This window comes from Podarcis bocagei (genome assembly GCF_964188305.1).
Source record: "Podarcis bocagei genome assembly, chromosome: 13".
Classification (NCBI taxonomy): Eukaryota; Metazoa; Chordata; class Lepidosauria; order Squamata; family Lacertidae; genus Podarcis; species Podarcis bocagei.
Window position 1 is genome coordinate 17,138,060 of NC_138138.1, and position 20,755 is coordinate 17,158,814.

A 20,755-nucleotide genomic window follows, 5' to 3' on the forward strand; every position below is an offset into this window, starting at 1 on the left:
GGACCCAGGTGCCCACCATTGCCATGATCTACAGTAATAGCTCTTTTTGCAAACTTTGATGCATGTGTGCATATGTATACTTCTCAATGATACGCTAGGCCACGTGGAAGAAAGAGTGTGACTTCTGCACTTATGCTGGACTTGTTTTGAAGTTTAGATTTCTAAATAGCTCTGGTGAACTGCATCGCTCCAGACCATGCAGAAATGGCTCATATCTCAAAGTGAGGCCTTTGTTCAATGTAACATTAAAAAAAAACCCACTACCTACTGTATTTCCCTCAGTTGAATGCTTAAAGGCATAACTCCCAGCATGCATTTATGGGTGAATCTCAGGCCCTTACCAGTTGAACTGTCTTCCCAGCACCTTAAAAAAAAAGTTTCTTGTTCCTTTGCTTACATTAGAACTATGGCATTAACTGATTGAAGGATTTCCCTAATCGGTTATCTAGCTTGCAATTAAGATTAATCTCAGTTGCTTAAGAAGGTCAGTGAAAACAAAATATATCACTGCAGGTAGCATTTGAAGGCTTTTTAATGGTTAGGACAGTTCCTTCTTCCTGAAGTTACTTAAATGGTAGCTTTTTGGGGTGTCTTACATAAAATGGCAACTTTCCCTACATTCTTAGAGCCCCCTTGAAACTACCCAAAAGCAAAATGGTTATTTTTGAATGCCCTGGAAGGCACAAGAAGTGACTTGGGGAGAAGACATCTGGAGCAAAACAGATGACACCATGGAAAAGACACTTCCAGAGTTATAAACCAAGAGTTCCCAAGGGCAAGCTTCCACAGGTCTCATCCTGGAATGTCCTCACCCGACTTTCCTGTGTCGTCCTCTTCTGTTTTCTGACTTCCTCCCCCGCTTCCTCCTTGTGACTTTTCTCCCTCCTCCTCTTGCTTCTTCTCCCCATCCTTGGGTGCAATTGTCTCTCCGCCCTCCGTGCCTGATACCTGTTTCTCTCCTTCAGTTTCAATTTTCCCAGCCTTTTCCTCTTCTTGCTTTTTTGATGTATGTTCTCCTGTGTCTGCAGCCCCAGCATCTTCCTTCTTCTTCTCCTCCTCTTGTTGTTCTTCTTCTTCCTCCTCCTCCTCCTCCTCCTCATCTTCTAACTCTGGGAAAGAAACGGAATCTCAGAGAAGATCCTCCCTAGGATTTCTTAGCTCGCTTCTACCCTCATGGTTTATGGTCTTATGGCATTCACCCCATTTTACAGACTGTGACAACAAGGCAGTTTGCCTGAGGCTATAATCATAGCAATTTTGTGGCTGAGCCAATGGGGAGACTCATGGGTTAATGGGTTTCGCTTCCCATTTAGAACTTCTGCAAGAGCTTAGACAGATAGTGTGCCTTCTCCTCGGTGTCTTGATATAATGTGACTGCTCTTTGAATAGAGATGTGGAAGACTCCTGCTTTGGGAGAAGTGTGGTGTGTAAGGCAGACTCAAAAATTCTCTTTTTTATTATTCCAAAAAAGGGATGCAGGACGACACTCAGGCTACTAATATCAGAGTACATCGCTAACAATAAAATTTAAGGCTAAACTCAAGTAACCTATAAAACATATGATTAGCCAAGAACAAGAGAGTTTATCCATTTGCTGGATAAGAACAAGAAGGAAACTGGAGAAATGCTGCCACCTACAGGTTAGTCTTGATACAATACTTTAAAACATCTGGATGAATTTTATTCATATGGGTTATATGGGCCTAAGGACATTTACACATTAGCCCTTCCCTTGAAATTGCCATCCTTTAGTCACTTCTTTTTGCAGAGTGTCCAGACAAGATAGTTACCAAATTGCTGTATTATTTAGTGTTCCATTCTCTTACTGTTTTTCAAGAGTTGATTTGTGGTTAATTTTTTCCAATTAAAATTAAAATCTAATTGCAGTGCCTGTTTCTCCAAGATGGGCTACTGAGGGGTTTTTTTAGGGCTTTTGTGCTTTTAATTAAAAGCTTCCTGTTCTCAGGTTTTCGCCATTTTATTGCTTCAACAAGGTGGAGGGGGATTTATGATGAATTGCCCCTGAAGTAATCATCATCTGTTCAGGGCAAGGGGCTTTAAGTACTAGTTTTCTTTATCTGCCTCCCTTTTCTTTATTTGACAGCACGGCAATTATATGCCTGGACAAATGGTATGGACTATTCTTCAAAATGTGCTAGGGAGGGTCTTGATGCATTCTGTGTTTTGACACTTTCTAGGTTTAAACTCTGGAATGAAGCACCTTTTCTTGTAGGTTTTTCTAAAAGTGTGCTTCACATGCCGGGCCCACCACTGTACAAACACCCCAAATTACTTCAGACCCAGTTACTCTCCTTAATCGGCTGGATAGCATGTCTGTGTGTATACACCCTGGAAATGAAGATAGACCATAGGATGCCTGAAATCCTCTATACACAGCTTGGTATGTGCACCAACCTTTCAACTCACGCATCCTTTCAAGCCTCTGTTCTTCTTTCAATTCCTTGATGAATCCTTTGTTGGCTTCTTCCAGTGCCTGCAAAAATAAGGTGGGGATCTTAAATGGGAAGCTTGAGTCAGGCCTCAGTCTCTCTTCCCACTACTGCCATCAGCATATAGTGGCATTGCCATGAGATAGGACTATTGGGGGGGCGGCGGACAGGACTGAAATCCTGTTTTGCTTCTTCTTCAAGAGGTTCACACAGAGAAGAGAGACACCTGAAAGTGCAAACCTAGTTGCCTGAAACCCAGCAGATGGCAAAAGGGTAGCAGAGATGAGGTCAGATCAGGTGAATTTCAGGTGTCATGGCTATGAACTGTCAGGTAATTTATGGGGGGGGGGATAAATGAATCAGTAATATTGTTTGAATTATGTGGGGCCCCTTTGTAGACACAAGAACCAATGCATAGCTGTTATAACAGAGAAATATCTCTGCTGGGTCAAACCAAATATCCGTCCAGTCTAGCATCCAGTTTCCCACAGTGACTGGCCACATATTTCTGAAAAGTCAACAAGCAAAATATGAATCCAATCTCCTCCTATAGTTTATCCCAGCATCTGGTATTCAGAGGTATATTACCACTTAACAAGAAGGTTCCATATAACTAACATATGTCCTGAAGTATATACAGTGGTACCTTGGGTTAAGTACTTAATTCGTTCTGGAGGTCCGTACTTAACCTGAAACTGAAGCACCATTTTAGCTAATGGGGCCTCCTGCTGTTGCCGCGGCGCCAGAACACGATTTCTGTTCTCATCCTGAAGCAAAGTTCTTAAACTGAGGTACTATTTCTGGGTTAACGGAGTCTGTAACCTGAAGCGTATGTAAACTGAAGGGTATGTAACCCGAGGTACCACTGTAGAGGTGATCCAGCGGAACTGTGTGCTCAGACCCAAGCTTTCCCAAACTTGGGCCTCCAGCTGTTTTTGGACTACATTTACCATCATCCCTGACCATTGGTCCTGCTAGCTAAGGATGATGGGAGTTGTAGTCCAAAAACAGACCCAAGTTGGGGAAACCCTGGCTTAGATTATCAAACGGCTTTTGACAAAAGTACCACACTATAGATTCCTGAATAAGGTTAGCAGTCATGGAACAAGAGGAGAGATCCTCCTATGGATCAGTAATTGGTTAAGAAACAGAAAACAGAAAGGAGGAATAAATGGACAGTTCTCCCATTAGCAGGATGTAGAAAGTGGAATTTCCCCAAGGATGGGTATTTGGGTCTGTGCTTCTTAACTGCTATATCAATTACCTAGACCTAGATTTAGGAGTGAGAAATGACATAGCCAAGTCTGCTGCTGATACCAAATTCTTCAGGACAGGAATCTACAGGAATGACAAGAAACACCACAAAAGGATCTCTCCAAATATGGTGAGCAGGCAGTAAAATGGCAAATGCAATTCAATATAAGCAAGTGTAAAATGATGCACACTTAGTCAAAAAAATCCTAATTTCACATATATGCCCATGAGGTCTGGACAAGGAATGAGACCTTGGGGTTACAGCTTTATGAAGACATTCACCCAGTTGTGTAAAGGGTGAATTCCATACTAGGAATAATTTGGAAGGGATTGAAAACAAAACTGCCAGTATTGTAATGCAATACTGAATATAGCAATACTCAATAAACAAACGCAGATATACAAATCTGTGCCTACAACCATAGTTGGAATACTATGTACAGTTAGCTACACTTCAAAAGGAAGATTATAGAGCTGGAAGAGGTTCAGAAAAGGGCAAAAAAATGATAGAGTGGTTGGAGCAACTGCCCTGGAAGGAAAGGTTACAACATTTGGGACTTTTTAGTTTAGAGAAAAGACGAACAAGAGGGGACATGATAAGACATATATAACATTATGCACCGTGTGTCTCAGGAGAAGCTTTTTCTTTCCTTCCCATAATACTAGAACCCAGGAACATCCAGTGAAGCTGAACAATGAAAGATTCAGGACCAACAAAAGAAAGTACTTAATTTTTTTAATTGCATAGCATGCAATTAAACTATTGAATTCACTCCCACAGAAATGTACTTTACCTAACAACATGCACAAAATATCCTGCTCTCCCCACAGTGGTCCCTTTGGTCTCCCCCTGCCGCCCTTTTTTGCTAATGTCATCTCTCCCCCCCCCCCTTGGTTATAGCCAACCACTTACAATAATGATCGCCTGCATAGCAGCAACGTTATGGATACGTTTCGCCTGCTCCAGAGCCTTCTCAAAGTAGGTGAATGCTGACTGGAAATCTTCCAGTTTCACTGTGTGTGGTTTTTTTTAAAGAAGAAGAACAAGAAATAATCAACTTCAACACAAGATATAGACTTCAGAGAAACTTATACAAATAAACATGTGGTATATTGTCAGTTGATTACCGGAACTCTCTAGGATAAGGCATGTAAGATGCAGTCCCCAAACCCCAGGATATTCCATCTGCTTTCATTTTATTTTATTGGGGTGGGAGATTGTCATTTACTACTGTTGACCTAAGGATAAAGCAATAAAGGCTCAAATAAAATAAATTTATATGTGTGTAGACTCTCACTGAAGTGCGGTTGGGAAGCAGGATCCCTGTCTTTCCTGTCCCCCCTGCCCCGACCGCTGGGAACACATATTACATCTTGATGTTCCAGATATCTGAATGCAATATCTGCATAGGAACTAGGTGTGTAACGTCTACTGTACTGGGCACAAACCTAAACTGCAGATTCATGAACCTTCATACAATTTGGGAAAGGGCCACACAGTTTGCACCCACAAATTCTGGACTTTATACACCTCAGTTCAATGTAGTCTCTTCCCTGCTAAAAATATTCTAGATACCATCTTTGGCACTGTAAACAAATTACCGTATTTTTTGCTCTATAAGACTCACTTTTCCCCTCCTAAAAAGTAAGGGGAAATGTGTGTGCATCTTATGGAGTGAATTCAGGCTACGCAGCTATCCCAGAAGCCAGAACAGCAAGAGGGATTGCTGCTTTTGCTGCACAGCGATCCCTCTTGCTGTTCTGGCTTCTGAGATTCAGAATATTTTTTTTCTTGTTTTCCTCCTCCAAGAACTAGGTGTGTCTTATGGTCTGGTGCATCTTATAGAGTGAAAAATACAGTGAATTAAGTTAGTTGGTGGCAATATAAGCATACATACTTTTAAATATGCATAATTTAGTCCAACCATTAGTTTCCTTCAGCAAAATAAAACCAGCATTTTAATCCTGGACTGTGAATATTCCATACCATAGGGTTGCCATACATCCGGAATTTTCCAGACATACCCAGAATACTGCTGTCGGAAGCAGTGTCCGGGCAGAAACTGGCAAAACTAAAAAAAAACAACTAAATTTTTGTAAAGGATTTTTCTTTTTAACTCGGGAGCAGGGGATGGACATTTGCATAATTCTCATTACAGGATCCAACACAATGTTTTTGTTTGATTTCTCTCATTCACCCCAGCAATTGCATGCCCTTGTCCAAAGCTCCATTTGGTTTGAGGCACAAGAACCAAAGCATTCAAAATTTTTCCCCCATCAGCATGTCAAGGCCTGAGTGAGAATTCTAGTTCTGTACTCTGGATCCGCCAAATTATTTGCTGCCCATGTCAAATGAAAACAATTTTGCACAACATATCCAAACACTGGTGTCCTGAGGAGTGTAATAATAATAATAATAATAATAATAATAATAATAATAATAATAATAATAATAAATTTATTTATACCCCGCCCTCCCCAGCCAAGACCGGGCTCAGGGCGGCTAACACCAATAATAAAAACAAGTTGATTAAAATACAATTTAAAAGATTAAGATACAACATTAAAACATTAGGATGCAGCTTCTTCACAGGAGGAGAAAGGAAAAAGAAAGGGGGAGCGAATCAAACTGATTCCAAGCCAAAGGCCAGGTGGAACAACTCTGTCTTACAGGCCCTACGGAAAGAAATTAGATCCCGCAGGGCCCTGGTCTCATGAGACAGAGCTTTCCACCAGGGCGGAGCCAGTGTTGAGAAGGCCCTGGCTCTGGTTAAGGCTAATCTAACTTCCTTAGCTGTAACAGAATTGACTAGAATATAATTTATTCATTTCTGTTCTTAATATGCTACTCCCCACCCACCCACCCACCACTTCCTCTTGAACAAGTGTCTATGCTCTAGGCAGCAAACAGAAATCCATACGAGATTGTGTCCCTTTAAATGCAGGAGATTTTAAAAAAACAACCACCAGCTGACAAGATGCTAAGCTGTCTCTAGTAGTCATCTCCCAATGTGCTCTCTTTTTCCGGAAAACAGCCTCCCCACCTAGATCCTGGCACTCCAGGCAATTGCCTAGCCTGCTCCTATGGGGGGGGGAGTGGCCCTAGAGCCTTGTGGAGCTCACACAGACCCTGCTAGTGAAGAAAGGGTTTGTGCAAAGCGATTCACCTTGTGCTTGTGCCACCAATACACCGCCGTTGAGCTGCCACTCAATGTCTCCTTCTTCCTCTGCACACTGCAAGGACCTTTCGCCAAAGTCCCGAGCCTCCGCCGCTTTGTTGAGCTCCAGGTAGCACCTGCCCATTTCGTGGAACAGCCAAGTCTTCTCCAGGTTGCTCTTCACAAGTGGAATCTTTTCTTCCCAGCTTTTCGAAATAAAACAGAATTTTGCAACTAACCGTGGAAATAAAATGAAGGTCTGAAGAGTAGCTTTCCTGGCTCTTTCAAGACCAGGGCTTCTTCCCTGATTGGGTTACCCCAGCTATGCTGGGTGGCTTCCAACAAATTAAAACACAGTAAGACATCAAACATTAAAAACTTCCCTATACAGTGGACTCTCGGGTTGCGAACGTGATCCGTACAGGATGCACGTTCGCAACCTGCAGCGTTCACAACCCATGTCTGTGTGTCTGTGCATGCGCGGGTTGCGATCCGGTGCTTCTGCGCATGCGCAAAGCGCGATTTAGTGCCTCTGCGCATGCGCGACCGCTGAAACCCAGAAGTAACCCGTTCTGGTACTTCCGGGTTTTGGTGGTCTGAAACCCGAAAAAAAAACGCAACCTGAAGTGGCTGTAACCCGAGGTATGACTGTACAAGGGATGTCTTCTAAAAGTCAAATAGTTCTTTATTTCCTTGACATCCGAAGGGAGGGCGTTCCACAGGGTGGGCGCAACCACCAAGAAGGCCCTCTTTGTGGTTCCCTATAACCTCACTTTTCACAATAAGGGAACTGCCGGAAGGCCCTCGGAGCTGGATCTCAGTGTCCGGGCTGAATGATGGGGGTGGAGACTCTCTTTCAGGTATGCATTGTGAAAGCCGTTTAAGAGTGCACTCAGCCCTCCACAGGATCTTGGCCCCAACTTTCCATTTCCTTATAGATGCTACTTAGGGTTGTCAGGCCCCCTGAGGCTCAGGGATGATGGGAAGTTATACACCAGCAACATCTGCAGAGCCACAGATTATTGGTACCCAGTAGGCCAGGGATGGAGACAAAAGGCACTTGGTGGGATGGGGGGGGGAGAGAGAGATGGCAACTAATGGCACCTCTATTTGTACCCTTCTATTCTTTGTACCTGCCTGGCCTTCACAGTTTTCAACGCCCCTCACCCCTTGGGAAATCCCTTCCCTAGTCAATGACATTCTGTAGAATCTAGATGATTCAACCCCCGAAACTCCCATCCCTTCATTCTCATGTAGCAGAAGTATGGGAGAAAATCATCCCTGTGTGTCAAGATGTATGTGTCAAATATGCCATTGCTTCTTTCAAAAGATTTAGGAGCAGCACATTTGTGGGGCGGCTGGCCACCCGCTGTTGAAGGTCCTTCATCCTCTCCAAATGCTACAACTCCAAAAATCCCTTGAAAGGAAACCATGATAGTAAAAGCAGTTTCAGTTTACAGAATGAAGGTAAGGCAGATGCGTTAGGAGACCATCCTTAAATATGCAAGAGGCATGGAGGCCTGACTATTTTTCTTTGGGTTCCACCTACGTGTCAATGGCGTTCTGGAAGTTGCCCATGCGGGCATGCACTCTGCCAATATTGTCAAGGGCTCTGGAGATGGCATCAGTCAGGTTGCTGCAAGAAGAAGCAAAAATGAGTGATCTGAAAGCTGGGTTGCTACTTCAAAATCCCCCGAGAGGTTTCTGACCTACCCTCCTTCCCCAGCTCCTGTATGTTGCCCCAGCTGTATGTATTAATTTGCAGTTCATTGTCAGTGCTTGTAGCAGGTTAAAGGATTTTAGGTCTATGGACCAAACAAAAGCTGTGTGTGTGTGAGTTTAAAGAGGATAACGAAGAAGGTGGGAGATCCATGCCACAAGCCGATTTCAATCTAAAATATAGGCACAGGGGAATTTGCCCAAAAACTGTGCTGCAGAGCCATCTTTAAAATGCTACGATGCTTTTTTGGTGTGTGATAAAGCCATTCCAATCATGAATCTGACTGGAGAAGTGGACAACAAAGGAACAAGGTATGAAATGGAGGGACATTAAGACACAGCAGGTATCTGCTGGATTCTACTCTAAAGTGCTGAACCAGGAAGAAATGAAAGAAAGCTACTGTCAGGGAACTGACATCGGAGCTAGAGGCGGAGGGAAGGCTCTCAAATGATACTGGAGAAGGGCCCAGCAGGGAGAGAGGCAGCTCCGCAGATGGGGAAGCAAATCAGCACAACACCAGGGATATAGAGGGGCTGATGGGGGAATCGGCGAGAGGGCTCCAGGACTCTTCACCGGACACCAGTGGGGAGAGCACGGGTCCTCCGCTACCCACGCCCACCCTGCGCAGAAGACTTCCGCGCAGAGAGAGTAGGAGGAGACTGGGTGTCAAACAACTTTTATGTTGGAAAAGATTTAAGAAACGCCCGCTGACGGATTCTGCTAGCGACTGAGGCAGCCACGAATTGAAGGGCTGTCCAGACAGAAAGGTTTAACAAGGCAACATAGCCAGGAGAGGCGGCAACTTACGCACGAGCAACCCCATACCCATTACAGCTACTAAGAAAGCAGAAAACAATTGTATAAGGAGGAAAGGAAGAGGCCAATTTTAAAACATTTATTCGCAGTAGGTCAGGGATTCTGGAACAGATCTGTACCTTGCTTGGAGCACCATCTTCCCTGGGGGAGGGTATCCCTATGGATTTGGATACTCACATTCTGGGAGAGCAATATGGCAAGGAATAGTGATTTGACTTTGATTTAATGGCTTGCCCTAAACATTTTAGCCACTAGAGAGCGCAATCATTCTATGAGTAGCTTTCATGGCTCACCCAGAGATAATGATGATGATTACAAACTGGAACCCTAGTGCTTGCAATTCTGGAAAGACTGGTACTCATGGGTCAGAAGAAGGCAACTTAAGGCAACTTAATACTGACAGTATGGGTAGTCTGTATCCTAGCTTTCCTTCTAGACAGCATACATGTAGTTCCCTATTGTTTCCAGAAGGTCTCCAACTAAAGACACACAGACCCGATTGACTTGAGACCATGCCCTGGGTGAACTAGAAATGCACTTGTTCCTGTGGCTAGTTTTCCTCCCCATCCCCACACACTCCCCTCTACCTGCCTCTTATTCCAAGCACCCAGTCTATGGGCTCAGCTACTAGGAAGCCCTGGCTGACATTGCAACTAACCCCTGCTTCATGGCCTTCTGATGTAAGCCCTGAGCAGGACAAATAACCTAGCATGCACATGAAAGCTTATACCAAGAACAAACTTAGTTGGTCTCTAAGGTGCTACTGGACAATTTTTAATTTTTTTTAATATATTTCGACTACGTCAGACCATCACGGCTACCTACCTGAATCTTGCAATACTAAACTAACATTCGAAATGCTGGTAAGCGTGTGTCCTTCTAAGAAAAACACAAACAAATCTGCCAGTCTCTGTTTATCCTGCTCCTGAAAACAAGGTTTTCAAAGACGCAGGCATTTGGAACAAAGAATAGGAGAGGGGAGAGAAGAGGATGGGGAGAGCTTGTGGAACCGGTTGTCAGGCTAGATCAGGGGCCAGCAAACTTACCACGCCCCGGGCCGGTGTCTCCAGCGCCGATCGCGCAGCGGGCTGGGGGAGCGCGTGCCCATACGCGTGCTCACATGCTATTTTCGGCGCACTTCTGGGTCGGAGGAGCACCAGAAATAGCTTGTGCGCATGTGCACGGGCCTCCTCCGACCCGGATGTGCACCAGAAATGTTTGCACATGCGCAAATAACGCTTGCGCATGTGCACAAGCTATTTCCTGTGCTCCTCCGACCTGGAAGTGGGCAGCCACGCAGCGCAGTGCTGGTAAGAGTGGGCGGCGGCAGCAGGGGTCTCCACAGGCAGGATAAACAAGTCGCTTGGGCCTTATCCGGCCCACAGGCCTTAGTTTGGGGACCCCTGGGCTAGATTCTCCAACTCTGTTGGATTGGGGAAGCTGTACAGAGTACCGGAGCCTCTTCTGCCAACAGGTAGGCCCAATTCTGTCATCTCCAGCTCAGAGGATATCACCAGGCACTGCCTGCATACATTTTTTACACAACCATAAGGGCTAGAAGCCCTAAGTGTTCCCCTCCCCTCTTTTTTCCAGTAGAAACTGAGATTTGAACAATTCAACACATTCCGAACTCTTGTCCTGAAATAAAGAGTACACAGCTATGGCTAAATGATGGCAGCATGGAACGGGCACTCAAGCAGCCCTCAAAAGGAGTAGGCTGCCCTTCCTTACTTTTCTTTTGCAATGTCCAGATCCACCTGGTGGCTCTGCAAAGCTGCTGCCATGTTCCCCATCTCAATCTGAGCATTTCCAATGCAGCTGTAGAGGTTTCCAACCAGTTCGCTCCTGTTGGGAATCTCTTCGTCAGACCAGCCTTGGATCTTTTTCAGCACTTGTTCAGCTTTCTGGCAGCTTCTTTCAGGGCTGCCGCTAGTCAACACTTGATGGGGAAGGGAAGAAAAAGAAGAAGAAAGTGTGTGCTCATATGATGCATGTTAACTACCCCCAATTCATTAGGATATCCCAAATTTGGACACCCTCCCCCTCCAAAATGGCATCTCACATTACCCATTTTCACTATCCATCTTGTTTGCTAGCACTTACATCAGCTCCTACCATCTGCCAGGTCACTACTGAAAACAGAATGCCAAACAAGGAGGAGACCTTTAGCCTGATCCAGCAAGACAATTATTTCTCGTGGTTTGTCTACAGTTCAATGTAAGGAGTCAGATCATTGGTCTCTCTTATTGGTCAACTCTGACTGGCAATAGTTCAGGTACAGGTCTTTCCCATTCTCAACACCCGAGTCCGTTTTACCTGGAGATACGTTTACCAAATGTTTATGTAATCTACTGTTTATCATAGAGGGAAACAGTTGCTGCAAATGCAAGCAGAAACTCTGGTGGCTTCTGAAATAGATTTGGGGGCTTGCTCCTTGTAATCCCTGGAAGAAGTTCAGAAAGAAAAGGCAACTTTTCTTTCAAGCTATGATAGTGACCTGACTACAGAGACCAACCTGAGTCCATTTTGTTCTATATTTCATTGGGTCCCTACAGAATAAGAGAGAGGCTACCTCCAGAGAATCCGCTAACAGGTACTGGCTCTTGTTTTGTTTTTTTAGCAAGAATTCAAATACACAACACCCTACTTTTTACACCTCCAGGGTCTAAGCTCAGTTAATACAGGAGTCAGGTGAAATTCTGAAGCCTATATATATTTGTGCAATGTGAGAGTTTAGAAAAGTACATTTTCATGCTCAGAACATCCTGCCTAGAGTGCTATACAGTGGTGCCTCGCAAGACGAAATTAATCCGTTCCGTGAGTCTCTTCGTCTAGCGGTTTTTTCGTCTTGTGAAGCAACCCTATTAGCGGCTTAGCGGATTAGCGCTATTAGCGGTTTAGCGGCTATTAAAGGCTTAGCGGCTATTAAAGGCTTAGCAGATTAGTGGCTAAAAGGCTATTAGCGGCTTAGCGGCTTAGAAAAAGGGGGGGAGCGAAAAAAATCGGAACACTTGCAAGACGTTTTCGTCTTGCAAAGCAAGCCCATAGGGAAAATCGTCTTGCGAAGCAGCTCAAAAACGGAAAACCCTTTCGTCTAGCGGGTTTTCCGTCTTGCGAGACATTCGTCTTGCGGGGCACCACTGTAATTCAATTCTTATTTGATGGCGCAAACAAATGTCTCCATTAATATCTGTTATTTCAAGTCAGCATATTTTCTGCTATATACAGAGGGAATTGATTGAATCAATGAGACCCCTCACAGGTCTTAAAATGCTTCGGGGAAACAGATTTGGATTTTACCATATTGGCCAGTAAATGGAATTGTAAACATGTTTCTGACTCCTGTGTATCAGGAACCGTCTAAGATCTTAAAGACTGCTGTACCAACAACCTTACAACTCTCACTCCTGAATCTATGGGACAAGCATCATCCACAACTTCACTACAAAGATTTTACCACATGGCTATTGGTGGCAGCCATTATTATTATCATTATTTATTAAATTTATATACTGCCCTTCATCCAAAGATCACAGGGCAGCTTGCAACATAAACTAGGGTAGAGGTTTTCAACCTTTTTGAGTCCACAGCTCCCTTGACTACCTACATTCTTTCTGCGGCACCCCTGTGGGGCTCAGGAGCCCAGTTATGTCACCCCTTGCCTGCAGAGCTGTCACCCTTTTTCAAACACCCTCCCTTGTGGAGTGTTCCCTCAGCCTTCTCCCCTCTCCTTGGGAGTCCTCTGAGCAGCCACGGCTGCCGCCCCTGGTCTCTGAGCTGCCCCCACCCCAGGGAGAGGTGTCTCCTCACACGACCCCACAGGGGCCTGAGACGTGTCTGTCTATTCCCAACAAAACAACAACAAACAAACCTATGGTCATGTAAAGCATCATCAATAAACACCCGAGATGTAACCGGTTGTGTTCTTAAATAAATAAGGTATACTATTCATTGTATCAAATTGTAAATTTCAACAGAAGTAACTCATAAACAAACGAACAAGACCCAGTGGATCAGTTCATTCTAAATATAAAATGGAAGAATGGTATAAAGAGGTGTGGGATTATAGCTATTCATGATAAATTAACATGTGCCATTAACGTAAGATGGGGAATACGCAGGAGAAATGATTTTGAGGAGATATGGAAGGTGTTCGTAGAATTACGGAAAGGGGTGAAACCATCGCAAGAGGTGTTGAAATTTTGGGAGGTTGGATAGTTACAAAGGAATGTTCTTGGTGGTGGGTTGCACATTTTTATTCTTATTTGTTTATGATTATTGCTTTGTATGTATGTATAAATAAATAAACAGGGGACGAAATTAATAATAATAATAATAATAATAATAATAATAATAATAATAATAATATGGTTTTCTTATTTACAGGTGCTCCCTCATGTTTTATAACCTTGTGGGTGTATTTAACAAAGAAACCATGCATGGGGCCTTTTATTTGCATTTCCACCCCCCCTTCTTTTTGTTTCATTGTGCATAATTGCAACCAAGTGTTTAAAACAAAACCAAAAAACATCCAGCACATTTTCAACCAAGCCACCTACACATATCAATGTCCTCCATGCTCTTTAAGATGTATCTGGCCACCTCAGATGGCTTCCGCTTTTGATCTCTTGTCCATCTCTTAAGCATGAGCTTGCGGTCTCTGATCCGGGCATAGATAGGTTTCTGCTGCTGCCAGAAATCTGTGCGGGTATCAAGGTAGGAAAGCCCTTCCTGGATCAGGCGTCCAACAGTCACCCCTTGCTTTGTGGTGCTTTTGGTCAAGTCTGCAGGGAGACCATAGGCAGAGACAGACAGATTAAAAAACAAACAAAAAGGGAGAGTTTACATTATTTACATATATATGACTGGCTTAGGGAAGATGCCTCTTTATAGACACATCCTCTCTTTGCTGGAACACACAGATGTTCCCCCACTTTGTGTGGACTTCATATTGTTATGAGATTGTGGGTACCAGATTTCTAATCCGTATAACCCAAGTTGGTTTTTTTAAGGGCATAGTTTGCTGTCATGTGACCTAGAGGGAAAAGATGCAGGTTGAAAAAGCAGAGAAAAAAGCTACGGCTGATTTCTGCTTGAATCCAGGGCTTTGGCTATGGGAGAAGCAAGACCCCTTTGGGGTGCTGATGCTGCGAACGCCTCCATAGAAGGCTCAGGTTGTATATATGGGTAAATAAACCATATATCCTAAAGACACCACAGTTTCCGCTGTGCCTCATTTCCAAAAGGAAACATAGATCCTGCGCAAGTGCCTGGAACTCCTGGAATCTCGCACCGCTCAGAGGTTGGGAAGGCATGTAACCATATTTTCACTAATGAAGTAATGTTTGTGACTTGTAATTGGATGCTGCTATAGGGCTAGGTAAACAGCAAATAGTAGCACTGTTTTTATTTTGGTTTCGGAATCTGCCTGCCACTCTTCAGCCAGAAAGCTCCGAAAGCAGCAAACAGTACAGTCGTGCCTTGGATCTCAAACGCCTTGGCTCCTGAACAAATCGGCTCCCGAATGATCGAAACCCGGAAGTGAGTGTTCCAGTTTTTGAATGATTTTCGGAAGCCGAACATCCAGCACAGCTTCCGCGGCTTCCGATTGGCTGCAGGAGCTTCCTGCAGCCAATCGGAAGCCATGCTTTGCTTTCCGAACATTTTGGAAGTTGAACGGACTTCCAGAATGGATTCCATTTGACTTCCAAGGTACGACTGTAGTATAATAAAGAAATATCAAAATGACATAAAACAATAAACACAATCCAGCACCAGTGACAATTAAAACCAATACAACCTGTAAGGCAGATGCTGCTCACAACCCTTAACATGGTGGTTTATCTTCAAGAATCTTCATTTATTAGGAAACTCTGTGCATTGTTGAAGATTTGGGGACACGTTCTAGGGAAGAGGTAAGCAATGCGGTGCCCTCGAGGTGTGATTGGACTACAACGCCCATCATCCCTGACCACTGGCCATGAAGGATGGGGCTGATGGGAGTTGGTGTCCAACAGCATCTAGAGGGCACCACGTTGGCTATCCATGTTCAAGGGTATTCACACAGTTGACATGAAGCACTGGCTAAGCCTTGTGCACTCCAACAACATCCCTCATGAACCAAACATGTATCCAACTGGTAATACATTTCTAAGGTTTCATATTGCAGGGGAAGACCAATACAGTGAGCAAGCCATCTTTTGAGGAAGTTTGTTGGTCTTTTTTTTTTAATCGAAGAGCCCAGAAACAAGAGTTTGAAAATGACTGTTTTAGGAAATCCCTTAGAAACCTTGCATTCCTGCAAATACCCAGTCAGCCTCACAGGGGGGTTGTAATTGCTAGACTGCCTGATGACATTTGCAGTCCTGAAACTCCCAAGCCCAGCATTAGCCAAATGAAGTAATCAAAAACCTTCATCCTTGAGCAATTTCTCCAGAAAAGCCTTGTCAACGTAGAGCTCCCCCAGCAGCTGCCGTTCGGTTTTCTCATTCCTCACAGGCTCCTGTCTGCCTAGGTACTTTGCATCCTTCTTAGGAAATTTGACCTGAAGCTTCTGTTTTGCTCTTTTACTCTGCCACATACATAAAAAAGTGCAAAAGATAAATTTTGCAAGGGAAAAAACTTATCATTTTCTCTACAGTACTTCTTGTGGGAAGAAAAGCAGCACAGCAGGTAGAAATCATGACCTGCAACCAAACTGTAACTGTGGGGGGAGACAAACTACAAGCCCAGATTCAGATGTAACATTAAGCCAGATCATGGCTTAGCCCTGAGTAGTGTGGCAGGATCAAAAAGAACACTGCAGTCAAGATTCTCCATCTGGGAACCAGCACTTGTTCACGCTAAAGTTTAGCATTATGTGTGAACCATGTTATTGTGATGCAAGAGAAAGACCAAATAGCTGCAGACTCAAACATCCTTCCTGTGCCCACGCCGCAACAACCTATATCTATGCCTTGAACTCCTTACCATATCTTCTATTTCCTCCTAATGAAGGAATCACAGACCCATTCTAGGAAAAGCTGGTGAGACCATACCTCTGCCTGGCGACTCAGAAAGAAGAGGTCTGCTCTGTTCTCCAGTTTCACAGAAGAAGGGCCTACAAACAGAGAAAGCACCAGCCAAGACAAGGGTCAGCAACATTTTTCAGCTGTGGGCTGGTCCACTGTCCCTCAGACCTTGTGGGGGGCCGGACTATATTCTGAAGGAAAAAAATGAACGAATTCCTATGCCCCACAAATAACCCAGAGATGCATTTTAAATAAAAGGACACATTCTACTCATGTAAAAACACGCTGATTCCCAGACCGTCCATGGGCCGGATTGAGAAGGCGATTGGGCTGCATCCGGCCCACGGGCCTTAGGTTGCCTACCCCTGAGCCAAGAAGTCAGGAAGGCCCTGAAAATCACCTGCCAAAAACATTAGCAAGCAAACCCTTTGGAAGCAGCATGAAAACCGTGCAATAGAAGAGGCTAGAACTCCTTGATCATTTTAGTTGTCCCTTTCTGTATCTTTTTTCAGCTTTGACATTTTTCTAGAAACAGCCTGGACCAGAACTCCACAAAATATTCCAACTGCGGATGAACCACAGCTTTCTGTAAGAGCCTATGGTACTTCCTTTATTTTTATCTCTCCCCTAATAACAATGATTTTGCTTTTTTCACTGCTGTAGCACACAAGCCTTTTAAAATAGAAGTTGGAGGTTGAGACTTTTTCTGAAAGGAGCGTCACATGACCAGCTCCATCATCAAAAAGGCTCAGTAATATTGTGCACAGATAAGAAAATAGGATGGCCAATGAAAAATAAAATCTCTACCTGGACTTTGAAGACTCAAAGGATTTTCTGTTGGATTGCTTGTATGTGTGATCTCGAGTTTATTTTACTGTCTGCTTTGTTGACAAAATTCAATTCAAATAAAATTAAAGGGATACAAATATGTCCTTGGTTTTGCAAAATACCTTCATGCCTTCTCTAAGGTCCTTGCTCTGCTCTGCCTTGCACTCTACTTAGCTAGTTTAGACAGCCTATTATCTTTGTTGTTAGTTTCTCTTTTATTCATGCATTCTCAGTCAAGTTGAAGCTCAGGTCTAGCAGTCAATTAGATTCCATCCCCTAATAAAAAATCACATGGCTTACTTCCAACAGAATTTTCAATTGCCTCCTGGGATTTTTGAATGCCCAGCCTGAATTGTGGCAACTCTGGGCGGATCTTGTGGCCTCGATGGTAATAGACCAAGGCAAATTCAAAATCCCCCATAGTGTACAATGCCTCTGCTTTCTGGTATAGGCCCTGAAACAAAGAGGAAAAATATTGGGGGTGGGGGTGGGAAAGACAACAGATAGACAATAAGAGAGCTATATATTATAAACTTGTTCATACGAGTAAACAAAAAATACCATCCTCAAGAAATGCACTCAAGCAGCTTGCTTGTCCCAGTTTGATAATTTCTGAGATGTGGACAACTTGAAGAAGGGTCTTAGCTTGAAGTCCACTGAAGAGACTCCCTTCCAATCCAACTGTCCTTTTGAACCTCTGCTCTGGTTTGCTTGCAACAGAATTTTCTAACCTGGTTAATATGCCAAATGGTTTAGAAAGATAGTTGCAGAACAAAGAATGACATGAACGTTGGGTTCTTTTATGGAAGTTATTAGTTACCCTTCTTTCCTTCTAGGTTAAGAAAAGAGGGGAGACAGAACCATAACTCCCCTCCACCATCAAACCAGATACTCCACAATAAATTTTGAAAGGGAACCCTTTGGGTTGGTGCAGGCCTTTCCACCTTTTGGTTACGTACCTTGGTAAACCCTTTGTCAGCTGCCAAGGAGGCTTCAGCATCCTTCAAGGCATTTTCTGTATCTCCAAGTCTCAGGTAGCATTTTGAACGGGCAACAAGGCAGTTCCTGTCACCTGGCTGGAGTTGCAGGGCCTAGCAACACACAAAAACACGATGCCCAGTCTCAAAAGTATACTTACAACTGCTAACTGATCATTATATACCATCCAACATTTCGTAGATGAAAACTGGGGTGTGCTAAAAAACAAACAAACTGGGATGTGCTTTTATCCTGCCAAGAATCACTTGGCAAGCCACAATTCCTTCACTATTCCCCATTTCTTAGCAATGGATCCTGTATTATAGTGGTAAAGGTAAAGGGACCCCTGACCATTAGGTCCAGTCATAGCCGACTCTGGGGTTGCTGCGCTCATCTCGCTTTATTGGCCGAGGGAGCCAGCGTACAGCTTCTGGGTCATGTGGCCAGCATGACTAAGCCGCTTCTGGTGAACCAGAGCAGCACATGGAAATGCCGTTTACCTTCCCGCCGGAGCGGTACCTATTTATCTACTTGCACTTTGATATGCTTTCATAGAATCATAGAATCATAGAGTTGGAAGAGACCACAAGGGCCATCGAGTCCAACCCCCTGCCAAGCAGGAAACACCATCAGAGCACTCCTGACATATGGTTGTCAAGCCTCTGCTTAAAGACCTCCAAAGAAGGAGACTCCACCACACTCCTTGGCAGCAAATTCCACTGTCGAACAGCTCTTACTGTCAGGAAGTTCTTCCTAATGTTTAGGTGGAATCTTCTTTCTTGTAGTTTGGAACTGCTACATTGGCAGGAGAAGGGAACGAGCAACAGGAGCTCACCCCGTCGCGGGGATTCGAACCGCCGACCTTCTTATCGGCAAGTCCTAGGCTCTGTGGTTTAACCCACAGCGCCACCCGCGTCCCATTACAGTGGTACGTCGGGTTAAGAACTTAATTCGTTCTGGAGGTCTGTTCTTAACCTGAAACTGTTCTTAACCTGAGGTACCACTTTAGCTAATGGGGCCTCCCGCTGCTGCCGCGCCGCTGGAGCCCGATCTCTGTTCTCATCCTGAAGCAAAGTTCTTAACCCAAGGTACTATTTCTGGGTTAGCGGAGTCTGTAACCTGAAGCGTGTGTAACCTGAGGTACCACTGTAATTTTCTCTACAAGTAGCAGAGGTTGGATGGCCACCTGTCGTGGATGCTTGAGCTGAGATTTCTGCATGGCAAGAGGTTGGGCTAGATGACCCTTGGGGGTACCTCCCAACTCTACAATTCTACTAATGAATGAATGAATGCACCGGCCTGATCCAGCAAGGCTCTTATACCCTCAGGACACATCGGGCTTCTCAAAGGCCACATCTGGAGGATGTGGGGGGAGCATAGCTGTCAACTTTCCCCCCTTTTTAAGGGAAATTCCCTTATTCCGAATAGGATTCCTCGAAAGAAAAGGGAAAAGTTGGCAGCTATTGGGGGGGGGGAGGCGCTTCTTCTCGTATTTGAGGGTCCCAGGTATGCCTGGCCATGTGATAAACACCATCAGCTCGACCCCAAGTGCCCAGCGGCAACGTCCCCTCCTCCCTTCATTCCTATTCACGAACCAGCTTCGCCCCCTCCCTCCCTTCCCACCCCCCTCCTGCCCCACGAGCACGGCCAATTCTCACGTAGGTGTAGCAAGTCAGCGCCTTGGCCAGCTCCCCGCGCCGGCTCAGCATCGTCCCTTCCGCCATGAGGCTGGGGAAGGTCCCCCGCAAAACCTCGCCCTCCGAGTCCCCCATGCCTGGGAGCCGGGCAAGGCCCAAGTGAGACGCGACGCCGCTGCCTAGCAACCTGCAGGCTAGCAACCGCGGCACTTCCGGGAACCCTACGGAAGCTCGGAAGGTTTAGAAGCGAAAGGCGTAGGACCGCCGGGGGAGGAGGAGCTCTAGTGTATCGCTTTCTGATTGGTTTGCTGATGCCCCGCCTCCTTTTCGTGCTGCTGCCACCAAAGTTCCAATGTCTTCCTGTCTCTGGTCTTTGCCTAAGCCGGCCATTCGCTTGTTTCCTGGACACACCACAGTCTTTTATTAGCATTTTTAAGCGTGTGATTTGCTTGGGTCCTCGTCATCTTCTCCAATAGAACACAGCAGGCAGCCCCTGTGACATTCTTTTTTTATGTACTGTATATAATTTTATCCCGTCTTCTCTTTCCATAGTTCATTTTGCATATCATAAATCCCTGCATATTTTAGCTAAACTAAACCATTCAGTATTCCATTATTACATCCATCAAAACTTATTTACACTGTTGAATTTATCTTAATGCTGCCAACGTTTTCAAGTGTACACAATTTCCCCCCATATATTCTATAAACATTTTGCAATCTTTTCTAAAAGTATGTTCTTCTTGTTCTCTTATTCTGTATGTTAGGTCTGCAAGTTGTGCATATTCCATCAGCTTAAGTTGGCATTCTTTAGTTGGGACCTTGCTCGTTTTCCATTTTGGGGCTAACAAAACACGGGCTGCAGTAGTGGCATACATAAATAACCTTTTTTGACACCTGGGAA

At 44.6% G+C, this 20,755-nt stretch overlaps 1 protein-coding gene and 1 long non-coding RNA gene across 2 annotated transcripts in view; both read right to left on the reverse strand.

Annotated features, from left to right (window-relative positions):
* LOC308571476 overlaps window positions 1-20,755 on the reverse strand; it is a 379,389-nt gene that overhangs the window by 275,321 nt on the left and 83,313 nt on the right. The gene's annotated exons all lie outside the window — the stretch shown is intronic.
* ODAD4 (outer dynein arm docking complex subunit 4) lies at window positions 515-20,045 on the reverse strand. The gene is made up of 12 exons (XM_081166416.1): window positions 19,873-20,045; window positions 18,196-18,327; window positions 17,537-17,690; window positions 16,436-16,497; window positions 15,810-15,969; window positions 13,958-14,182; window positions 11,130-11,337; window positions 8,412-8,498; window positions 6,872-7,068; window positions 4,618-4,718; window positions 2,416-2,494; window positions 515-1,109 (listed from the first exon to the last, which is right to left on the reverse strand). The coding sequence occupies exons 1-12, from the start codon at window positions 19,984-19,986 to the stop codon at window positions 793-795; spliced, it is 1,836 nt and encodes a 611-aa protein (XP_081022542.1). The 5' UTR covers window positions 19,987-20,045; the 3' UTR covers window positions 515-792.